The sequence below is a fragment of the Mesocricetus auratus genome, unplaced genomic scaffold (assembly GCF_017639785.1).
Source record: "Mesocricetus auratus isolate SY011 unplaced genomic scaffold, BCM_Maur_2.0 Super-Scaffold_100027, whole genome shotgun sequence".
NCBI classification, from domain to species: Eukaryota; Metazoa; Chordata; class Mammalia; order Rodentia; family Cricetidae; genus Mesocricetus; species Mesocricetus auratus.
Window position 1 is genome coordinate 7,203,560 of NW_024429208.1, and position 21,730 is coordinate 7,225,289.

The following is a 21,730-nucleotide window of genomic DNA, read 5'->3' on the forward strand; positions in this document are numbered from 1 at the left end:
CAAGCCGTATCAACAAGGACCTCATGCATGGATGTCTGCCCTCTCTGGCTTCATCCTCAGGCTCCATGCTGACTCCTCGCTCACTCTCTTCAGCTTCTGACCATCTTCTGTGCCAGGCTGGCTAATTGTGATGGGAACTAATTGTGTCCTACGTTTGTATTGAAGTTTGGTCAACTGTACATGAATCTGAAAGACCTCGGCATCAAAGCGCCGGGCACTGAACCGAACCCTCTGCCCAAGAATCGGGGCCAGACCACTGGCTGCAAATGCAAGAGGTGACTTATTGAGTACACAGGCGCCTGCGGATGCTACTGCAACTCGGGTGCAGAGCATACCGGGCTTGTAGGGAGTACAATATTTATAGAGTTTTAATGGTTACATAAGTAACAGGCATTTCATTGGCTCATCTTGGGGACAGGGGTAGTTCCCACGGAGTAAGTTTCCTGGTATTACTTTATGAAAGACCCTGGCTCGCTTTAGCAATTATTATCCAGGTACCATGACTACTATGGTGATCATAGACACAACTGGGGGCAAGGGTAGTTGCCAAGGACTAGGTTTCTAGTATTGTCATATGAAAGTTCCCAGCACGCGTCAGCAATTATTATCCGGGTCCCATGACTGCTATAGTGATCACAGACATCCTGTTTTGAGGGTGAGACACCTGGTCTGGGTTTCTTTCATTAGGCAACAGCCTGGCCTTGTTTCTCTTTTCCTAGGGGGTCCTGGGTAGGGGTCTTTCAAATCAAAGGGGCATAGAAATGGGGGTGGGATGAGGGATTGCAGGGTTGAGCAGAGGGGGCTCGAGAAAGAAAATTTCCAGAAGAAAATTCTGGGAAGACTTCTGGAAACAGGGAGAGTAGATACCAAGAAGGCTGTAGATATCTGTGAAAATAGGCATGTTGACATCATGGCCTTTGTGCTGGTCACATTACCTGAGTCTCCTCTTGTCCACCTGGAGCAATGGTGGACACCAGGGTAGACTACAGTCCCAGACCCCAGAAACCTTTCTCATCCCCTGGGAGTTTTGTATTCATAACTTTTCGAGAAAGCCATGGCTTTGTCAGCCCTCTTGATAAGGACAGCCCCTAGTCCATCCTCTTCCCTCCAAACTCAGCCACGCCCACTTTCCTTTCTGTGATTCCAGGGAAAACCTTGGCTAAGGTTCAGGATCTGATAGAGTGACACCCGTTTGCCTGCCCCCTCCTAGGAGAGCAGAAAGTGTCCTGGCACACCCAAATGTTGGAGCAGGTGGCTCTATCGCGCTGGGGTGAAAGAGCATTGCTTCAGCAGAAGCCTTAGCATCTGCGGGTGGGATTAAAGAATGTCACCATGGTCATAGGGAAACGGCCCATTTAAAAATAATAGGGGACACAAGTATATTCTGGACACAAGAACATGTCTGTGTAAGACACAGGAAACACCCCTGTGGTTTATTTGGGGGTGGAGTGGTGCTGATGGAGGCCTGTATGAACGCCCATGCTGCTTGATAGGGATCGCCCCACACTGGAGCTGTGGGGCGGGCTCTGCAGCAGTCTTCTCTCCTTTTGTTCTTGGGGCATTCACCTGGAAGACCGATGCATAACAAAGGCAAAAGAAAAGAGTGACCTGACTTCTCCCCCTTGGCTCCTCAAGCTACCCCAGGAGGTTCCCTAAACAGGGACCCAATGATTTGTATGGTGCCCCCGCTGGCTCGCTTAGAGTTGCGATGGCCCAGCCCCTGTGGGATCCCTGTACTGGGGTTGCCAGGCCCAGGAGGTAGGGCCCAGTTAGAGGCCTAGCAGATGGCTCCCAGTACACGGCATCCTCCAGCCCTTCTGCAACAGGAGCAAAACAAGAGCACGCGCACCTGTCGGCGCCCCGCCCCCTCCGCGCAGGCCAGCCAATCATGAACCGGGGCGGGGCCGGGGCTCAGTCGGAACCCGCGCAGAGCGCGGTCGTGGAGCTGGAGCAAGCGCAGCCTGGTTCCTTCAACCTCGTCCCCGCCACCCGCAGCCTCCTCCCCGCCACCACCACCGCCGCCGCCGCCGCCGCCGCCGCCGCCGCCCCCGGGGCATGGCCTGTCTGATGGCCGCTTTCTCGGTCGGCACCGCCATGGTGAGTCGCACATCCTTTGCACTCGGGCCTGGGTTTTATCTTCTAGGGAAACAGGAAACACAAAGCCGGGCGCACTGGTCCTCACACCAGCCGCCTAGGAGCGCGTCCTCTGAGCGCTGACCTGAGGCGCCCTGGAGAGGTGCCCCGCTCTGCTCGCCTCCGCCCCGGCCACCTGGAGCCTCAGGATGCTTTTTGCACTGGCTTAGGGCGCCGGGGAGATGGAGCGACCCGGAATGGGGCTCGGGGCAGCTAGTAGCCTCGCAAGTGAACAGATGGCCTTGACTGTCCGCCTCTGGGCTCGGGGCTCGGGACTTGGGAGCGCACTGGGAAGAGACTTCGGGTCCAGCCCGAAGGAAGCCAGGGTCGGATATCCCTGGGGGGTTCTGCGGGGCAGGCGGGCGGCGGGGACTTCTTGTGTCACCCTCCGGAGCTCTGGACATAGTGGGGGACCAAAAAAAAAACCCCGAAGCTGTGCCCCCACGAAACGGAGCCTGTTCTCCCGCGCTCACCAGGGACAGCTACTCTCGGAGGAGGTGCCAGAGTCCCAGGGGAGACAGAGGTGGGTGAGCCCAGATCCCTGCAGAGGTGAGGACCGGGTGTGGGCATTTACTCCCCCACCCCCACCCCAGGTACCAGTCTTAGGGCAAAAACCGGGCGCTTCTGAATTAATTGCTAGACAAGCGCTGTTTCCAGAGGTGGCCAAGCGTCTCCTCTTACGTGGTCCCTCAGTGCACCCAGAAAAAAAAAAAAAAAGCGAACATACAACAAAACCACAGCCCACCGCCCGTCTGGTCTCACACTTGGCCCTGCTGGCTCCGCCTAACCCGCGGACATTGCGGATAATGTGCTCTTAAGCTGATTTCAGACTGTGTGAAGTACAAACAGCAAACCCTCCGTATTCCCACCCGGATCGTCCCTTTCTCTGCCTCCTAGCTCTGTTACTAGCCTGCCTGCTCCTTCCCATACGCTGGAAGCCCACATTGCACAGTCCCTCCCCTTTATTTCATTTTTAGCATCCTGTATTTGAAGTCAGCAGGGCTCAGTAGGATTTGACCGACAGTTACCTCTTGCCTTGAGCTCTAGAGGGAAAAAAAAAGCACTAGGCTTTGTGCGCATGCTCTGCTCTGACAACTGCATCCTATGATTCCAAACAGGTTACTGTAGAACTCGCCTCGAGCCCAGCCCGCCGACTCATTATGTAATGATTTTGTGTAAACCGACAGAGTGGAGCGAAGATGCACTGGAGTGGTGGTTAGCAGGGCGTGGGGTGAGGCGGGCGGGAAGACCCCCCAGCTGATTCTCGTCCTTGGGGTATGCTCTGGTTCCCACACGTCAGAGCCAATGGAAACAGGAATCGCTTCTCCTCAAGATAATTTGCTTTTATCTAGCTGATTGCTTGAGTAACACTGAAAAATTGTCCCTTGCACACTTATCTATCATTGTGAGGATTATGCTGGCAACGGAAAATTAAAGATAATTGATGATCATAGCAAATGGTGGAAGTTTGGTGGGTTCTCTCTGCTCGGGACATGCTGTCATTTAGAACTGGCTTGACCATGTGGATAAATGAGCCAGAATGCTGTAGGGTACACATTTTATGCTAATTTACAACATTATGGTTTGATACAGCCTGAACCTGTGCTGTGAGGTTACAGATAACATAATGGCTTGGGCATATTTTTTTATTATTATTCCCCAGGAAACCTATTGATGCATTTGAAGAGAATTTTCTTCCTGGAAAGTTGGCACTTTTGTTTTAATTTAAAAATATCTATCTGTCTGTGATCATACCACTCTGGGTCTAGTGATCTTGTCTGATCTTGGACGCCTAACTCTTGTGTCTCCAGATGCCCAGCATCCCTGCAGCCCTCACTGGACACTCTACCACTGTGCCAAGGAAACACTCTCTTCAACAGCCCCCAGCAGTGGTTACAACAGGCTCCCCTCTGCACAAAGTCCCCAGGAACGGACTTCCTGCCTTCACCATCTGTTCTGTCAGCAAAACACATTCCATGAGGAGAGGGCAGAGTCCAGGCAGGAAAGGCAGGGAAGCAGACCAGCCGATGGGGAGAGCGGGAGGGAATAGGTGTTTGTTTTATTTTTAATGAGCTCAGGAGGCCGAGGCAGGGCTCCGCTGTAACCTACATCGCTGACTAGCTCTCTTCGGAGGACCTGTTTCCAGAGAGCTGGTCTATTTTGGAGTGACAGGCCACTGCCTCATCACATAGGTTTTCATGATTTTATTAATTGGGTGAGGCCACTGGACACCAGTGGAGAAAGGGTGGGGGTGCTGTCCTTGTTGAGGGGGACGGGCAGGGATGGTGCCTGAGTTCCTGTTTGCTGGGCAGGTTACTCTAAAGGATTATTGTGCTGTATGCCGTGAGCAGTACTCAAATGGCTGGGAGAAAGAAGGCCAGCTCAGACTTGGACGTCTCAGGGAGCTGGACCCCTCCTGACTGAGGGGTCCTGAGTCAGATTGGTGGGTAACCTCGCTGCTTTCCTGGCCCCTTCCAAACTGGAGTTGGGTAGCCTCCCTCCCACCCACCCCCACCGCTCCCCCCCACCTCGGGCTGTGCAAAAGCAAAGAGTGCAGGCTGGAGTGAACTAAGCATGCTGAGTCTTAGTCACTGGTGTTTACAGCCACTTACTTAGCAAGCGCATGCACGTGGTTTTATTCTTGCACACTTCCCATCCTCAGTAGCTGACTCTGCTCAGTTTAGTCACCCAGCTCGGTCTGCTGGCTGGTGTAATGGGCTCCAACCCCGTTACCACCTGCTGATTAAGCTCTCCCATCCCTAGCTCTGCAGGCGATTGCTGCAGTCTTCCGAGCCTGGAGCTCCAGGCTTGGGGTCCCTCTCCTGGTCCCCACTGATCTTCATGATCTCTTTCTAAAGTTTGCCTCTCTCATCCCGTCTATGCCAGGTACCCCGCTTCCATCCCTCCTCTCCTACCCTGCACCCCAACCCACATTCAGTCTGATTCTACTGTAGGTTCAGGTCTCCGTATTCCATACTGGCTGTTCACAGAGGCCCCCTACATGGAGCGTGGGACACAAAGCCCTGTTCTCCCCGTGCGGGGGGGGGGGGCTCCTCCCCGTGTCATCTCACTAATCTCAGCCTGGACTGTTTCTGCAGACAGACTTTGTTCTGGGCCCCCACCCCAGGGGTCTGGTCTGCATCCATGACCCTTTCTTAATCCTGTTGTGACAGCTGCTTTCTCCACTGGCCTCAGCCTTGAACTTGAGCTTGCTAGGGCCAGAGTCCACTTTTGTGTCTGACTAGATGACTGACTTTATCTGGTGTCCAGTCTGCAAGGGAATGAATGTGTGCATAGATAGGTTTGGAGTCTGGGGATGCCTGGCTGATATCTGCCACAACCAGAGGGTGGGGTGGTGACTGTGAGGCCCCTTGTTCCTGCGGGGTTTCAACAGGGAAGGAGGCAATCTCTTCTTGGCTCCCTTGGGGTTGGACACCTATGTTGGGGGCCTGTGAAGGGGAGGAGGGATTACCCACAGCAGGTGGGGCCTGAGGGGTAGAGCTCAAGGGGCCGTGATGGAGAAAGGCTACCCACCTCTCTCAGGGTTGGAGCCAAGCTTGTGGCACTTCCCCTTCATGGCAGAGTGGGGTGGGAGGGACCTGGCTTCAGCTGACTGCCTTGTTGCTTCCCCATATGACATCCCCCCCCCCCCCCCCCCGCCTCCTGAAGCCAGCCCCTTGTGCCTCCCAGGCTCCCTCCGTAGCCCTTGTGGTTTTGAACCTGCCACGGCAGTTATAGCCACAAAGGACAGTGGGTGGGTCCTGGGAAGGTCCCTGTGCCCGCTGGGGAGGTTCTGAGTTACATGGGTGCATTCCTACAGGACCACTGGGCTATGACAGAGTGACCCTAACCCCTCCAAGAGGCCTTTCAGGGCAGGCACCTGATGAGTGCACATTGAGGCTGTGGGGGGGGTGGGGAGCAGCTCTCCATTGGGCTGTGTGGGTCTCAGCACTGGCATAGTTCTGGGCCCGTATGAACCCACTTAGAGCATCCTTGCTTCGTGCCTGCTGGCCCAGGCTAGACTTCAACAATACCCTGTGTACCTTCGTTTTCATTGAGTCGGGAGGCGTGTCCATGAGAATTAGGGATGCTCGTGAAGGTGGGTGGGCGTTCGTGGTTCACACATCGCTTTCTTAAGTGCAAGCTCCTTTTTCCTTCACTAGGAGATTCCGAATCCCCGGTCTACATTTCCCATGTCCCATTTGTGTTAAGTATCCCCAAGTCGCCCTCCCCCCCAGCTTACTGCTCGGCTCTGAACCCCCAAATGCCACACTGGTAGTAAACCCAGCTCTTCTATGATCAGTTGCACATTCTAGGTGGGTGAGTGGGTGGGTGGGAGGGAGGCTTGAATTGCTGGGCTTGTAGGGATTTTTGTTGTTGGGTTGCTTTTCCTTGAGGTAGAGTTCTTGTGTAGTCAGGCTGGCCTCAAACTCACTGTGCAGCTGAGGATGAGTTTGAACTTCCAACCCTCCTTCCTCCACTTCCCAAGTGCCAGAGTTCGAGGGTACTTGGGGAGAAACCCAGGGATTTGTGCATGCTAGGCAAGCATATCCAACCAACTGAGTCACCTCCCCAGCCCTTTATGAGACTTTCTGTGGATAATCCGCTATAGTTGTATTTTATTTTTTTAAGAAATAACAATAACTAATAAGCAATATTAGAGAAAGTTAATAAGCCAAAAGCAGAAGATGGCATATGTGTCCTCTCTAGAACAGAGGACAACAGCAATTCCTCACCAGTCCTGGAATATTCTGTAGCCTTGGGGACCAGAAGTGGTTAGGGGTGGGCTTCCCCCCCCCCAGGTTATCTGCAACTGGCTGAGCCTGCAGAAAGCCCATGCTTTTGGGTGTTTCCCCAAGCTTCAGGAGACAGCTAGAAACACTTTAGTACAACTTGTCCCCTTAGGGCTCTGCTGTGTTTGGAGGTTCCTGAAGCTTATTGATCAGGCCAGGGCTGCCAAGCCATTAGAAAAGCAAACCCCTTGCTTTGCATAAATACTCCTGGGTCTTGGCCCACCCGCTGTGTGCATTTGGTTTCTTGTGGAAGGCTTTAAAGCTAAAGCTATGCCTATAATATAGCGCTGCAGCACTTGTCTGTAGCCCTACCTACACTGGCGATGGGCTGCCTTTGCAATATAGGCAGCACCGCACTGTGTTTTAAGTAGTCTGTGCCTCAGTTTCCTTGCCTGTGCAACAGAGACATATACAAACTACTCCAACCCTCTAATGTTATTAGGAAGATACAATGGTGGGAAGTTACAAGGGATCTAGAAGATGCGACAGTAAAATATGACCAGCCCCCACAGGGCTTTAGCAATGCTGCCCTAGCCACACGTCAAGAGATGATGACTTGGGAACACGTGACAACAGTGTACTTTAAATAAGCCATTTCCAGTTGTACCTTCTTTGGAGCCTCGTGTGTCTTCGCTGAGGTTTTTATGAGTAGACCAGAAAGAGATCACTTTCCATGGTGGCTCATCCCTTCTTTATAGAGGAAAGCGAGTCACTTACTAAAGTTTTATGATCAGATTTTGTGATTCTGAAGGAAGACTGTAGGTGTGTTTGGCATCCTATCTTTGGTGTCTTTTTATGAGAAGCAAAAGAGATGGTTGGTTAGCTGGGACAATTCCCGCAGGTGGCCTCTCTCTCCTCTGGGGACAAAGGCACTCTCAAAGTCTAAAAACTATCTCTATGGATAACCGATGACCCTGAGCCCAGCGGCAAGTCCCTTGAAGTTCTCTGTCTCCGAGGAGCACGTAACACATCTTATCGCCGCCTCCGCTTTGCCTTCTAGAATGCCAGCAGCTACTCTGCAGCCATGACGGAGCCCAAGTCCGTGTGCGTGTCGGTGGACGAGGTCGTGTCCAGCAACGTGGATGACGTTGAGACAGACCTGCTGAATGGGCACCTGAAGAAGGTGGACAACAACTTCACAGAGGCCCAGCGCTTTTCCTCGTTGCCTCGGAGGGCAGCTGTGAACATTGAATTCAAGGACCTTTCCTACTCCGTTCCTGAGGGGCCCTGGTGGAGGAAGAAAGGTAGGGAGTGAAACCACCAGCTTGGTGGTAGTTGTGCTTGGGGGAGCCTGCGAGGGTGGCCACATGGTGTTTGGGGGAATCTTGGTCTGTAGGTGGACGGCTGATACACGTTCTCTTCCGACGCAGCCCTGCCTTGGCTAATTTCCTTCCGCTGATCCACAGCTGACTTCTCTCCTGTGAAAATACATGGGTTGCATTAGACAGTCTCAAAGTCACAGTGGCTCTAAACTTTGGTGCTGTTGGTACAGATCCAGTGTCCCTTGTTGAAAATGCTCAGGACCAGAAGTGCTTCTAGCTACATATATATTTTGGATTTGGGGAATATGTACATAGCCATAATGAGGTACCTTGGAGACAGGACCCAAACATAACCATGACATACATCTGTTTCTTGGACAACTTATGATATATACACCCAAAGGTAGTTTTATGCATTTGTCTCATATATCTGTGTTCTGATGGTGACTTGTCACATGCAGTCACATGGAAATTTCCACTGGCAATGCTCAGAAAAATGAGTGTTTATGCAGTTGGATTTCCTGTAATGGGGCCTGGATAAAGATTAGCATGGTGCTCACCCAGCATCAGTGATTATGCTCTGAGGGTCCTTCCTGGAGGACACTCAGCTTATGTCTGTCTTTCAAGGTGGAATTGTTCGCCAGCCATTCAGAGAAAGTGTGTGTTGCCTCCCAAGTCTCAGTTGTTCAGGAGCATTCCAGGGTCTGCCATGACCTTCCTGGGAACCAACTGTCTTTGAGACCCTGGGAGGATTCCTCAGTGTGTGTTGCTGGTGGTGTATAGGGAAAAACCAGCCCTTCATAAACTGAGCTGTGCCATTAAAATGGGAGGACGGAGCACGGGAGGCCGCTGGAGCACCATCGGATGAGGGACCTGTCACGTGCTGAAGGGGCTTGGGACTAACAGTCCCAGTTGCTCAGCCACCTCCCCTAGTTCTTTGCTTGCTGAGGTTTGAATGCACACGCCTTTCTGGGTGGATCTTGGTTCCCAGTCTAGTCTGCTCTTTGTTGAAGTAGGGTGGCTGCAGAACAGACCAGGCGGTTCCTGCCGTCTACTGAATCACCGTGTGCAAATCGGAAATCAGAAAGGAACTTGGGAAGTCCAAAGTAGTGAACCAGGTGCCACCAGAAGACCGATTTTGGGGGGCACAGGGGGACTCTTAACTTAGATATTGGCACAACCTTTCTTTCGAAGAGGACTAAGTTAGAGCCTCTGTGGTTTTCATCTTCTCTCCCTCTCTTCCCTTTGTTCTGTTTTTCTGCCTCCTGAAGCTAAGCCTGTGAGATTATGTGCAGGGCAGTCTGGTCTTGGTGGTAAACAAAATTTTGGAAACTTGAGAAGCCAATCCCCCGGACTGCTGAGCTCGTCGGTGGTTGTGAAGATTATGTTTGGGTTTGCACAGCCAGGCCACAAGCCCTGTCCCCTCTCAAGGGCTGATTGTAAGGCACTGCTACCTGATACTCACATTTCCAGATACCAGCCTGCCTTGTTAAGAAGGAAATTACGCCCAGCTCAGCCATAGGCCCATTCTGTGGAGCCTGTTAGAATGGCAAGATGGAGATAAACAGGCTTTACAGAAAAATGTACCAAGTGGGCCTTGCTGGTTAGTGTGGGTAAATCATGGCAGACCTGTGAAGCACACAGAGATCTCTGCACGTGTATCGTGTGTGGCCTTGGAGGTGTTGTCATGGGTTTTGAAAACCCATGCTGTAGGTGAAGGTAGTTTGCCATGTGGGGTTCGGATGTTTGAAGCCTGTGTGCGTGTCACATTTTTCACTTGTTATAACAAAATACCTGACAGAAGACCTTAGGAAAGAAGGATCTGTTTGGACTCACAGGTCCAGGGTACAGCCCGTTGTGACCGAAGAGTCATGGCAGCAGGAGCCTGAAGCAGCTGGTCAGTTGTATCCAGTCAGGAAGCAGAGAGAGATGAGCACCGGAGCGCGGCTCTCTTTCTCCTTTTTGTGAAGCCCAGGACCCCAGCCCTTGGAACGGTGCTGTGATCACCTTTCGGGTGGGTCTCCCCACTTCTGTTAACATAATACAGGTAATCCCTGACTCACGGAAGTGCCCAGACACTTGTTGCCATGGCTGTTCTAAACCCTGTCAGGCTGGCATTCGATGAGCCACCACCGCATCTTGAGTTGAAACACAGCACGCACAACTTGGCCCAGGAGTGGGGGCCCTCCAGGTGCTGCGTCTGTCTCATGTCCTCAGGTAGTAAACAGGTTACCGTCACCATCAGTCAGCCGACAAGAGTCCATTCTCTGTGCCTTCATGGACGTTCAGCCAGGTGGCCACTTGCCCTGTAGTAACCTCTGTGGGTTCCGGGATGGGAGGAGTTGAACTCGAACCCTGCGGGACTTGCCCATGAGTCAGAGGGGATGACAGGATATGCTCAGTCTGGTGTGTCCCTGTTGTTGTTTTCTCAGCCGGCGAGGTGTGGCTTGCTGACCCCTTCCACAGCTCTCCTTTTCCTCCTCTGCAGGGGCATTTCTGAGGTGCCCTCACCACTGTGTGCCTTGTCCTTCCCTCGTCGCCAGACCTACAGCTCAGAATCTGTATGCGTTACCATGCCAGTGTGAAGTAAAACTTAGTGCCCACTTTCTTCTCACTGAATACGGGGGTACCTACGGCAGAGTGGTGAAGGGGCTTGGCCATACCCCTGCGTAGAGAGATGTGGTCCTGAGACCACAGTGGCGATCGCTAACTCTGTCAAGTTCAACATGGTGCCAGGCCTGCCTAGTTCTGAACCATGTGGATCATCTTCATGTAGCCAGCAAGGAAATGGGGCTCTTCCTGGAGGCTGGGGTGCTCTGGGAATAGTCCCTTAGGCTGCAGGAAGGAAGCCCAGTCCGTCATTTGTCCCATCATCTGTGAGTGGCGTGCGCTGCAGACACCCTGATAACTTCTCTCTTAGCACCAGTTGGTTCTTCACTGCTACATGCTGGTGACTCTGAACCCAGGGGTCCAGTTTCCTCAACTCGGAACCACCACAGTAGCAGGCAGTCAATGAAGTGTACCCGGGACCAGGCATCAGGCTGACTGACATGCTCCCTACACCTCTGGATTCCTTACGCTTTTCCCACATGACTCCCCACCACCACCTCTGCTCCTGAATGACCACACAGTCTGCTTCCTCTGTGCCCGTGTGTGCCCTTTGCTGTTTTGTCCCTCCGGTGGCTGGTGACCCTCACAGGCTCCAGCAGTAACTGGAGGCTGTGAGGTCATTTCCTGGCTACTCTTCCCATTTCTCCTCCATCATAGTGATTCTGGATCTGCCCTCCGCTCCGTGTGGCTCCAAGGTGACCTTCGGAGCTGAAGCCGCTTCTGACATGCTGCCTGCCGCTGCCTGATTAGTTTTGCTGTCTGTATATCAAGCCGATTGGTTGTCGGCTTTCACAATTCACCCTGATGTGCTGGGCTGACTGTACCTCTGGGGCAGGCTGCCACAGCAAGGCTGGAGGGATGACTCCCGGCTTGTAGGAATGAGGAGCTCTGAGAGCAGCCAGCAGCCTGCCAGATTTATAGATTGGTAGAGGTGACAGGAACCCAGGGGCAGAGGCTGTTTGTCCAAAGTCAAAGCCAGGGAGGGGATCCAGTTCTCTTCCATTACCCAGACAGATGCTGAACCACTCTGCAGACCCCGTGGAAACCACTTCCTCCGAAGATTTCTCCCTGAACGTGGTGCTACCTCACTGGGCCTTCTGAAGACAATAACACTATGAATACACTGTCCTCCTAAAGAAAGCAGGCAGAGTGATGTGAAATTTGTTCTGCTGGGAGGAAGGGGATTTGGGCAGGGACGGTATCCGTTGCTTTTGGGGTCACTCTGGCTCACGTCTAGAAGCTTGACGGACTGCTAAGCACTGACGGGGGTGCTTAAGCAAACGTGTGTTTTCAATTGTACTCACATTTTCATCTTAAGAATTAATGATGTCTTTGGAGGAAAAACTAGATCATGTAATAGATTCCTGGTAGGGAACATAATTGTGAAAGGAGTCAGTCTCGGGAGTACGCAGCACCCCAAGGAGCACCTCACCGGCTTCTGGTCTGGTAATTACCCTCCCTCAAGGAACCCACTCACGTAGTGTGTGAGCTGATGGGACAAATGACTTGGAACAAGCTCTCCTTTGATTCCGTCACGCTGGCTGTTGTGGTAGGGGACTGATGGGAGCCGTCACTCCTCAGGCCAGAGTGACTCTGGAAGACAGCCTGGGCCAAGAAACCCCCAAAGAGAACACACATGGCAAAACTGAGAAGATAAGAGTGATGGAGGCCCATGCCCCCCACACAGTGGTCTCTCTTTCATTAGGATGGGATTGGCTAATGTCACAGGGGGAGTGGCTGGAGTGCCCTGCAGACTGTCCCCTCTGGCAACCTAGCATATGGCTGTAGGAGGGAACTTCTCAGCTTGCTCGACTCATGAGGCTGGTTCAGGAGGGGTTCTGACCCCTCTACCCATCTCAAGGTCACGACAGTAGGAAAGACCAACCTGAAGCCGTGCCTGTGGGATTTCAAACTATGATTGGCTACCTGCAAGCAGCCTCATGAGTATCACCCCCGAGGAGGGATTCACCCTGGACAACTGCAGTACAGATGATGTTATCAGTGGCTGCCTTGGTTCCTATCTCATGGGCCTGCTTAGATTAATAAAGCTATCCGGATGGCTTTTCAAGTCCACCTTCCTCTGGCGAGATGCGCCTGTCCTGTGTCCTCGTCGGTGAAGGGAGCTGATGGCAGGGAATGGGCTCTCCCCAGCACATGACTGGCTCTTAGGAATTAAATACACCTGCACAGCTCACCTGGCAGAGTTTAGGTTGTGAAGAAACCCAATCACACCTGGGGCTTAAGCACATTTTCTTTAATGTCCGAACTTCAGCCAGTCCAGGCCATGTCTGCACATGCCGCACTCCGTGGACAGAGTAGAATACACCACAGTCTGTGCTGCAGCTGAGTCCTCCAGTTTCAACCCTGGGGGAAAAAACCCACACAGGAAGGAGTTAAGCAGTCTGGGCAGCTCCAAGCCTGATTATCTGTATTGGTTTGCTTGTGAGTTATAAAAGGCCTGTAAACACCCTTCTCAAATTAAGATTTGCTTTCTCTTAATTTCCAACATCATTTCACAAGGCTTGTCATTACAAGCTGACTAAAATAAGTGGAATGTGCCATTAATATACCCCTTTCAGGAATTCCATTAGGAAGCTTGAACTTCAACCAAGTGCCCAAGAATGGGGATGGGCAGGGGAATCCAGCACAGAAAGGGGAGGTTCCAGAAAGCCCCATGACAGTGATGGGTTGCTCAGGTTTCAAGGGGGATTCACAGTCCCCTAGCATGGAGGAATTCTTTTGAGCCTCATGGCCTGTCTTGTACGAGACTTTCTCTTGGGTCCAAAAGGAAATTGCTTTTAACACACTGTTTGCTTTATTTATTGTCATAGCTAACCCTCTCAGGCAGTGTATAGCCCCAGACTGCTTGTAGAGACACTTGTGGCTTAAGCATTTCAGAGAGTGCCCCAATGGCCATCTGTTGCCTTGGTGAACCCAGAGACCAGTTCTTAGCTCTTCAGTGTTTGGTGACTCCTGGGGACAGATGGGTAGGCCATCTGTTCAGGGTCCTGAGAGCAGCACCCTTGGTGATAAAGAACTTCTTTAGTGGGCTAAGAATAGAATTTGAGGAACTGTTAGCAACGGGCAGCTCCCAGGGCAGACCCTAGAATGGTGATTGCTGAGTGTCGTTGACTTGCCAGTTTTTCCTCTCAGCGTCCAGGATCTGTCTCCTGCCTTCTGCCTGCCCCTTTTAGTGCCCCCCCCACACACACCTGAGAAGCTGGCTCTCTCCAGCTGAGATCTGGAGTGAGAGGTGTGTGTCCCAAAGCGCTGTGTGGTCAGGGCTGACACCTCTGGACATGGGTCAGACATCCTAGTGACATTGGCCCCGAGTTCTTATTTTCCTGAGTGCTCTGTTTGGCAGTTTCTTTATTTTGGGCATGTGACCTCCTTGTCACTTTCCCAAGAATGTCCCTGTTCTTGAGCCATCTGGCCTCTGCAGGATGGCTTTGCAGGCTTTACAGGCCTTTCCCAAGGACATTCTTGCCATGCTTGCCCTGTGTCCTGCTTGCATTTAGCACCTCAGTGTGGGCTTGTGTCCAGATACATCCACCTTCTGAGACGAAAGTCCTTTTAAACCGGCCGGGCCTCCCGGGTCAAGAAATAACTACAGCTGACAGCTTGCTGAACATAAAACCATTTCTTTTGTTTATAAACTGGCAGGAAAATAATGCTTAGTAACCGCACACCTGCTCCCTTTGAGCTCCGTTCCAGTATCAACAGATCCACCTATTTAAGGAAAAGAGGTAGCCATGTGGGTCAGATTAAATATAGTTAAGGCTACTACACCATACAGTTAAGGTGATGGTCACAAGGCACGTTCCTCATGAGACGATAAAACCCCTGCTGTGTAGGGGAAGATGTGTCTTCAAATCAAACGTGTCTGATGCTGGTGCCTTGTCCCTGTGAGAAAAAAAATGTGTAAAAGGGCTTTGCGGAGTCAAGGATGCCTCAAGTGCTTGCTGGTTCCATCCTACATGACCCAGAGCCAACAGTTTCACTTCCCTGTGAACCAGCTGTGTTGTTAGCCACCTCTGTGCTATGGGGTAAATGGCATTCTGTGTCAAAATCAAGGTATTCTAGAAGGACTGTCAAGGCTATAGTTATATACAGTCAAGACCTATATTTAGAATCTAGATCTTGGAGCCAACAGGAGCCTTGGGCCTGCCCTGGTCTGAACGCCCGTGTGTGGGGACAAGCCGTCTGCCCCACCCCTGCCCGACAGTATTGATCACTTAAGTCACCAGGAGGCTGAGACTCCTGGACAGCATGAGGTTCTTGCGCAAGGCTCATTCTCAGAAAATGCTTGGGAGCTAAAATCAACCTTAGCTCCGGAGTTGACCCAGGTCCTGTTTCTGCAGCTCTGTGGAACAAGTCACCTTGGTCTTGAAATGAGCTCACAAACTGGACAGTGTAAGAAACTGACCAGGGATGAAACAATAGCCGAGTGCATTAAGGTGGGCGGCCTTGATAGAAGGACGAGGAACACGTGGCCAGTGGGGAAATGAGGTCCCAGGTTTGCTTCGCGATTACACAGCGCAGTGACACTCGTGGGTGGCAGGCCAGAGACGAGCCCTCCTCCCAGAAGGTTCTTGCTGTCTGTAACTGGTAAGGGTGGTACCCGGTGCAGAAGCAGGCATGAGTCACCTGCTCCCTGTCTGTCAGGAGGCAACTGGTGGCTCTGCCCAGAAGTGCCTGGGCTGGGCTCGGATTGTGGGAGGTCTCAGCCTCGCGCCTCTTCTCCTGCTTTTGAGAGAGTCGTGCGTACTTGCAATTAAAAATAGTTTATTTACTGTTTGCTTTCCCACATTGTCTCATTACCCCAGAGCTTAACTCTCTGCCTCAAAATGTTTTGCAAGGCTCAGACCCACATACGATGACCTGTGTCGTGTTCTTGCTCAGGAGATATAAACACCTCGGGGTGGCCACATGAAGGCCTGCTTTGCCTGCTGTCAGTGGGGGTCCTGGGGGAAAACAAAATCTTTCAGGCTTGGGCATCTGCCCAGAGTCCAGAACCGCATCACTGCCTGCTGGACAGGTTGCCTCTCTGCTTGATCTCCAAGGGGCATGTGTGTGTGTGAGAGGGGGGGGATGAATAAGAATATGAATGAGTAGTTCATTCCAGCCGACTGTCATCTTCCTGGCCCAGTATTGGAGGCACTGGCCAAGTGACAGCCTTATCACGGGTTTTATTGCTTAGAACACCCAGCCAGCCCTTCCTTCTCTGGTCCTGTGCGCATTCTACAGGCGGCCAGGACACACTGGCTCCGTCGCTCACACGCAACCCTGGCTGCAGGCTCAGTGGAGGCTGCCTACAGGATTTTTGAGTTCTTAGGAAACTGTGTTCTCAATGACTGAAAGGAGACACAGCAAGGCGCTGCCTCCTCCAGTGTGCAGGTGCAGGCGGGGCAGGTATGAGCTGCTGCGCAGGCGCAGGGCGTGCCTGCGCGTCACCGACTCCAGCGTTCCTCGGGTTACTATCGGTCAATGCTCGCTAGTAACCTCCAGCTGGAGGCAGTGAGGAGCTGTGCGATTGGCTGAGCGCACCCAGCGCTGTTGCTAAGAGGACGATGTTGGGATGCTGCGGCTCTAGGGGGCTCAAGTGGTCCTGATGCTAGGACCTCCCTGGGGAGTGCAAAGCCCCTGGCCACACGCCCCCGGCCCCCCAACCCCAGATCCAGAAGGCAGCCGGAACTGAGAACTCTTCCAACAGGAAGGTGCTGATACAGATGAAGCGGAACATATTACTGGATGATACACAGGGTTGTTTCCTATTTAAGCTTAATGAGGAGTGGGGGTGGAGGGTGGCTGGTGGGAATAACACAGCTGATACCAGAATGCTACGGGCCTTTCTGCGTGCTGGCCATGCCCTTCAGGTATTGATCAGCCTTGCACGCTAAGGTGGAGGCTGAGGATGGGGTGGGGTGGGGGTGGGGGGCTTCTGAAGCTGCCGTTTACAGTCAAAGAGAGCTCACAGCTCCAGGTTGTGCCTTTTTCCACGAGACACTGCCTGTCTGTGACTCCTTGGAAATAGTCTTACTTGCTTCAAGCTCAGGGCAGGGGAAGGTATAAGTGGCAGACCTCCTCTCTGTGACCAGCTCTGGCAAAGGACCAGGGCGGGTTCCCAAACCCTGGAATTTCCCTTTGAGACTGGTTTGTGGATCTACTAAGCCAGCTGGAATCCAGAGGACTTCCCTACCCTGAGTCACTTCCAACCTGGGCATGGCAAAGAATGAGGAGTGCATTCTGTAGCGTCTGTGGCTGTCTGCGAACCCACAGATGTAAGAAAAGTACAGCTTCTCTCATCTGGATAACTGGAAGGCCCAGGACATAGGTTGAACAGGAGGTACCATATCATGCCCTCCCTGGGGACCAGGGCCTTTCTGAGATACCAGCTCCTCTGGGCTTAATTTAGACATCTTGTAAAGTGCTAAGTACTATCATACATTTGTTCTACTCAACCTTTGGAGCTCGCGCCCAAATGCAAGGCCACCCCTTGGGGCTGGTGACTTCTCTGGGTTGTGTTTTCCCTGCTTGCTTTTTCTACCTCGTTTTGTGGTTGTAAAGTTAACCTTTTGCAAGACATATAATAGCTCCAGAGTGCCAGTTCATCTGAACTGACAGTGGACTGAACCAGGCTGGAGCTTAATGGTGGGGAGTGAACAGTTATACAGTGAACCCCTTCTGTTTCCGGCGGGGCGGAGGGGGGCTGGGGAGGCGGGCAGGAGCCTCTGTCAAAAGAAGGAAGTGTGTGTGTGTGGTAACTGCAGGGTTGCCGAGGACACTGGCACACATGGTGACAGCATGTGGCATGCCCAGAGCCCTTGGTGGAGGTGTCCTTAGTGAGGGACCGAGATGCTAGGACTTGGAGCCTTGTGCCACACAGGACTCTGAGCTCTCTATTCCCTGAGTAGACCTGGGGAGCTTCCTGGAGATGCTTGTGCCCAGCAGTTGTCCCCAAGACATTGGCATTTCCTCAAGAATCTCAGGCCAGGAAAAGGATAAAGTCAAGGAGGGACTTGTCCCCCAGGACTGGATTTCACACAGTTTGGAAGTACCAGACCACCGTGCGGGAGAGCCCAGAGCCCAGACAATGATGGGTCTGTGGTGGGTGGCCTGGACTGCTGAGTTATGGTCACACCTCTTGCCCTCTGCTTATACCTAAGCCTCTAGTCAGTGCCTGAGGGTGCACTTGGGGGTCACTGGGCCTCTTTCCAATGAGGCTGTGTTGAATCAGTAAGTCTCCTTTCTCTACTTTTCACTGTTATTTTGTCTCTTTAATCAGCACATTGGGGCAGGTGTCTGAGCATGGCTTGTTAGGACCACCAGGGATGGGACTCTGTCCCTAACAACTGTAACTCATGTTCTCAGAGATTCACAGCTGGTTTTCTAAGACTGACGCTGGCGTCTTCCTGGTGGCAAATATCAAAACCAAATCAGCCTTCCTTTCAGAGTTGTTGATGAGCATGTCTTACTTGAGAGTTGGCACTGCCCTATCCAGGACAGGTCATAGCTGTGTCACACCTAAGAGGCCCTCAGAGAACTTTCAGGTCATTGGATGATAAGTTTTGCATCTTGGAGACTATTTCTATTTCTCACCATTTGTGAGTGGCTGGGTGGAAATTTCTGCCGTTGAAACGGAGCTGGGTAAGCAACATTACACTTCAGGATCTGCCTCCTTGAGAGAGGTTAATGTGGGTCATCTAGGGAGGATGTGAGACTATCAGCTCCTGTGTATTTTTGTCTTGTGGCTGGATCTTCATGAGTGAACATGAGGGGCTGTACCCACTCTCTAACTGGCAGCCACAATGGGGACAGCGATAGAGCTGGCAGAGGAGCAGCCTCAGCACCCAAGGCCACAGTTCGCAAATGTTTACAGTAAATTCCGTACTCTTACAAATTTATAGAAAATGCATTTCTCTTTTTTTTATCAAAAAGATGACTAAAATAAACTGCATCATGAATTTGGTTTGAATTTCACTTCTCTGTCTCTCTTCTTAATAAAATGGTCCTGAGTCTTAACACTGTTTAACACCACCCCAGTTAAGGAAAGGCCAAATGAGGAGTCTAGTGGTTGGGAATGTAGGTGTAAGACTTACTCCTCAACTCTCCAGCAGGACACTGGGTAAGTTTACATTCCCTATAAAACAGGGAGTCATAACAGCAATAAGCCTTATCTTAGTGGGGCAAACAGCTTCACACCTACAACTCATTGTGTTCCAGGAAGAACTGGATAAACAGTATTGTGTGTGACATCAGGAACCAATAATAATAGAACCAACACATGGATTAAAAGCCCTTTAGTCATTCTAGAAGAAAGTTTGCTGCAATACCAGGCTTTAGAAGCCAAAGAGCCAGGGCATAGTTTGCTGGCAGATCCTGGCTCAGCCTTTCATGGAACATGTGTGTTCAAAATTCCATGTGTTACCACTGAGTTTGTGATAAGAGATATGTTCAAGACCTGACCAAGGTGTGTGTGTGGTAGAGAGCCCAGAGTGATCGGGGCTGCTCCCTGCCAAGTTCTGGATCACTCTCCATCCTTACTTCAATATGTCTACGTGTAACTTGTACTTCTAGAGTAGCCTCTGTTGTTGGAACGGTCATCCTCCAGCATGGCCAACCTACCATGCAGCTCCCACAGGCAGATGTTAATGGCATTCAAGTAAGGATCTTTCATCCAGTAGTATCTTCACAGCCAAGGAGCTAGACAGCAAAGTTCTAGAACATTCATCTGGTCATTTGGAAGTATCTGGTGACATCCAGGCCTCTAGCACCCCATCCCTCAAATCAGACCCCCAGAAGCAGTGTATGATGATGACACCCCATCAACTCTGCACCAGGTCCTAATAGTTGGTGGTACCCTCCTATGGTGCTGAGAACCGTGGTGCTGAGACCCGTGTGTACACACGCACATGCATGCACTCATCTTGAGCTGTGAGGGGAAAGGGATTTTGTAGAAGAGGAAGTCAGCTGAAGACGGTGGTTAGGTAAGACTAGGATGCCAATCAGGCTGTCTCCCAGCAACCCTGTAGAGCACCATGCCCACCCGATCAAAGAAGAGACCCCAGCATGAAGTTTCAGAGACTCTGCTAATGGCAGGATGGACTCCATGGCAAAGCCCAGCATGACTTGACTAAGTTCTTCCTGTTTGACCCGTGAGGTCAGGTGACAAAGTCATTGATCACCTAGCATCGTGGCCGCCAGTGACCTTGAACACTTGCTGCCTACAGTCGCTTCAGTGAGGAGGAAGCAGTGAACCTAGAGACAAGTTTGGCGAGCTTTGGATGTTTCAAGGGGTGGAGGCTTCTAGCATGTCTCCCCAGGTGACTCCTGCAAGCCATGCTTGGAGAGAACAAATAACTAAGACTAGAACATTCCATACTTACTCACACATGACCAGTATGACCCTCGGTTCCACCCACAGGACTGAGGGCATGGGGGGGGTTAAGAGGGCATCAGGCTGTGGCAGGCTCAGAAGGAATTTGACTGATCATGGGTAGAGCATCGAGCATGGGTAGAACATTGAACATGGGTGGAGTGTTGAGCATGGGTGGAGTGTTGAGCATGGGTAGAGTATTGAACATGGGTAGGGTGTTGAGCATAGGTTGAGCATCTAGCTCTTTAATGTGCCAGTGGAGCCCAGGCTGACCGACCTGCCAGCTCTCAGCACCCATCGAGGCATTCAGGTGCAATGGATCCCCTTGTCACAGGTGGGAATGGGATGGTGGTACACCAGGGCATGTTCCATGGGGAGGTCAAACCCAAAGGCCTGTGTGTTTCCTGGGGGAATCCACAGCACTGTACCTGCTTCACAGAGCAGGCTATTGGGGAAAGCGTAGAAGGGGAAGAAAAGTCCCGGGACTTGGAAAGCCAGGGCTGAGGTAGAAAGTTCTAGAGGCACATGCCATTCTCACCCTATACTTTGACTTTTTGAGAGTCCCTTAGGAAAAGCTGGCTTTTCAAACCCAGACACTGAAGCACGTCACAGGTGTATGTCTAACCTTTTGACATGGTCATCTGTAGAGTTCATGCTTGAGAATTCCACAGCCAAGTTTGATTTTTTTCCCCAAAATGTTTGCAGTGTTCTAAGTTTACAATTTTTCTGTTGGGCTGTCTGCATAGCTGTCCGGGGATGTGTGGGGCCATGGACTGAGGTTAGACCCATCTAGATAGAGCTTGACCCTAGAATGAAATGGTGAAGCTAAGCAGCTAACAGTATGGCTAACAGTATGACTCTCTCCAGGAAGGACTCGGGGGCCCCCAGGAGCTCATCCATGTTGCTCCACAGTCCCACACCCATAGGCTGTCAGAGTGGACATGACGGGGCAGTAACCCAGGAAGCTGGTTTGTGTGTTGTGCATTTCTTTTGCTGGTGTAGTCTTGGGGGCTTGGAGTGCAGTTGGCTTTGTGCTACTCCAGCTCTTCTGAGTTGCGGAGCATCTCCCTGACATTCCAGACCCTGTCGGTGGGGAACTTCACCTTGAGATGTGCTGACTCAGATCAGTACACGGCCACTGGGCCACTGAGAAGCAGTCAGAAGTGTCCTGGCTCCTCATTCCCTTGGAGTGGGGGTGGGGTGGGGTGGGGCTTACTCACAGTGGTCCGGGCAGCCCCTGCAGGTCAGCTGCTCCTCCACACTTGGAAGACACTAGAATGTCAGAGAGAAATGCTGAAGCTGCCCGCCAAGGGAGGGGAGGGCCTGGTACTGACTCCACTGCGAACTCAGGGACCTGCTCAGCCCCATTCCTTCCTGGGGACTTGGGCTGAGGATCATTGTCCCCAGGGCATCTGTCGGGGACAGCAGATGCTAAGAGGGGACCGAAAGCCTGGTTCAGCAGTTCCTGTTACTATTACTGAAGAGAGTGTAAATTTTATCTGTCTCACTGACCCCAGAGATGCTTTCTAAATCCCCTTGGGTGGACTTGAGTGAGC

The 21,730-nt window shown here is 51.9% G+C and overlaps 1 protein-coding gene and 1 long non-coding RNA gene across 4 annotated transcripts in view; both read left to right on the forward strand.

The window, feature by feature from the left end:
• The first annotated feature begins 1,939 nt into the window (after positions 1–1,939).
• The window catches only part of Abcg1 (ATP binding cassette subfamily G member 1), a 55,187-nt gene continuing 35,396 nt past the window's right edge, over positions 1,940–21,730 (forward strand). The window contains exons 1-2 of one of the 2 annotated variants that reach the window (XM_005070670.4): positions 1,940–2,097; positions 7,927–8,170. In XM_005070670.4, the coding sequence (XP_005070727.1) occupies positions 2,056–2,097; positions 7,927–8,170 (286 nt within the window). In that variant the 5' untranslated portion in view covers positions 1,940–2,055. Of the gene's footprint in view, positions 2,098–7,545; positions 7,689–7,926; positions 8,171–21,730 lie in introns of those variants that run through there. The other variant, XM_040732044.1, reaches the window with a different exon arrangement.
• Positions 2,590–3,591, forward strand: LOC121134222. 2 transcript variants are annotated; one of them, XR_005871269.1, is made up of 2 exons: positions 2,590–2,656; positions 3,252–3,591. It is a non-coding gene; the product is annotated as an uncharacterized LOC121134222 (long non-coding RNA). The 2 variants fall into 2 exon arrangements; XR_005871268.1 differs by having other exon boundaries at positions 2,609–2,682.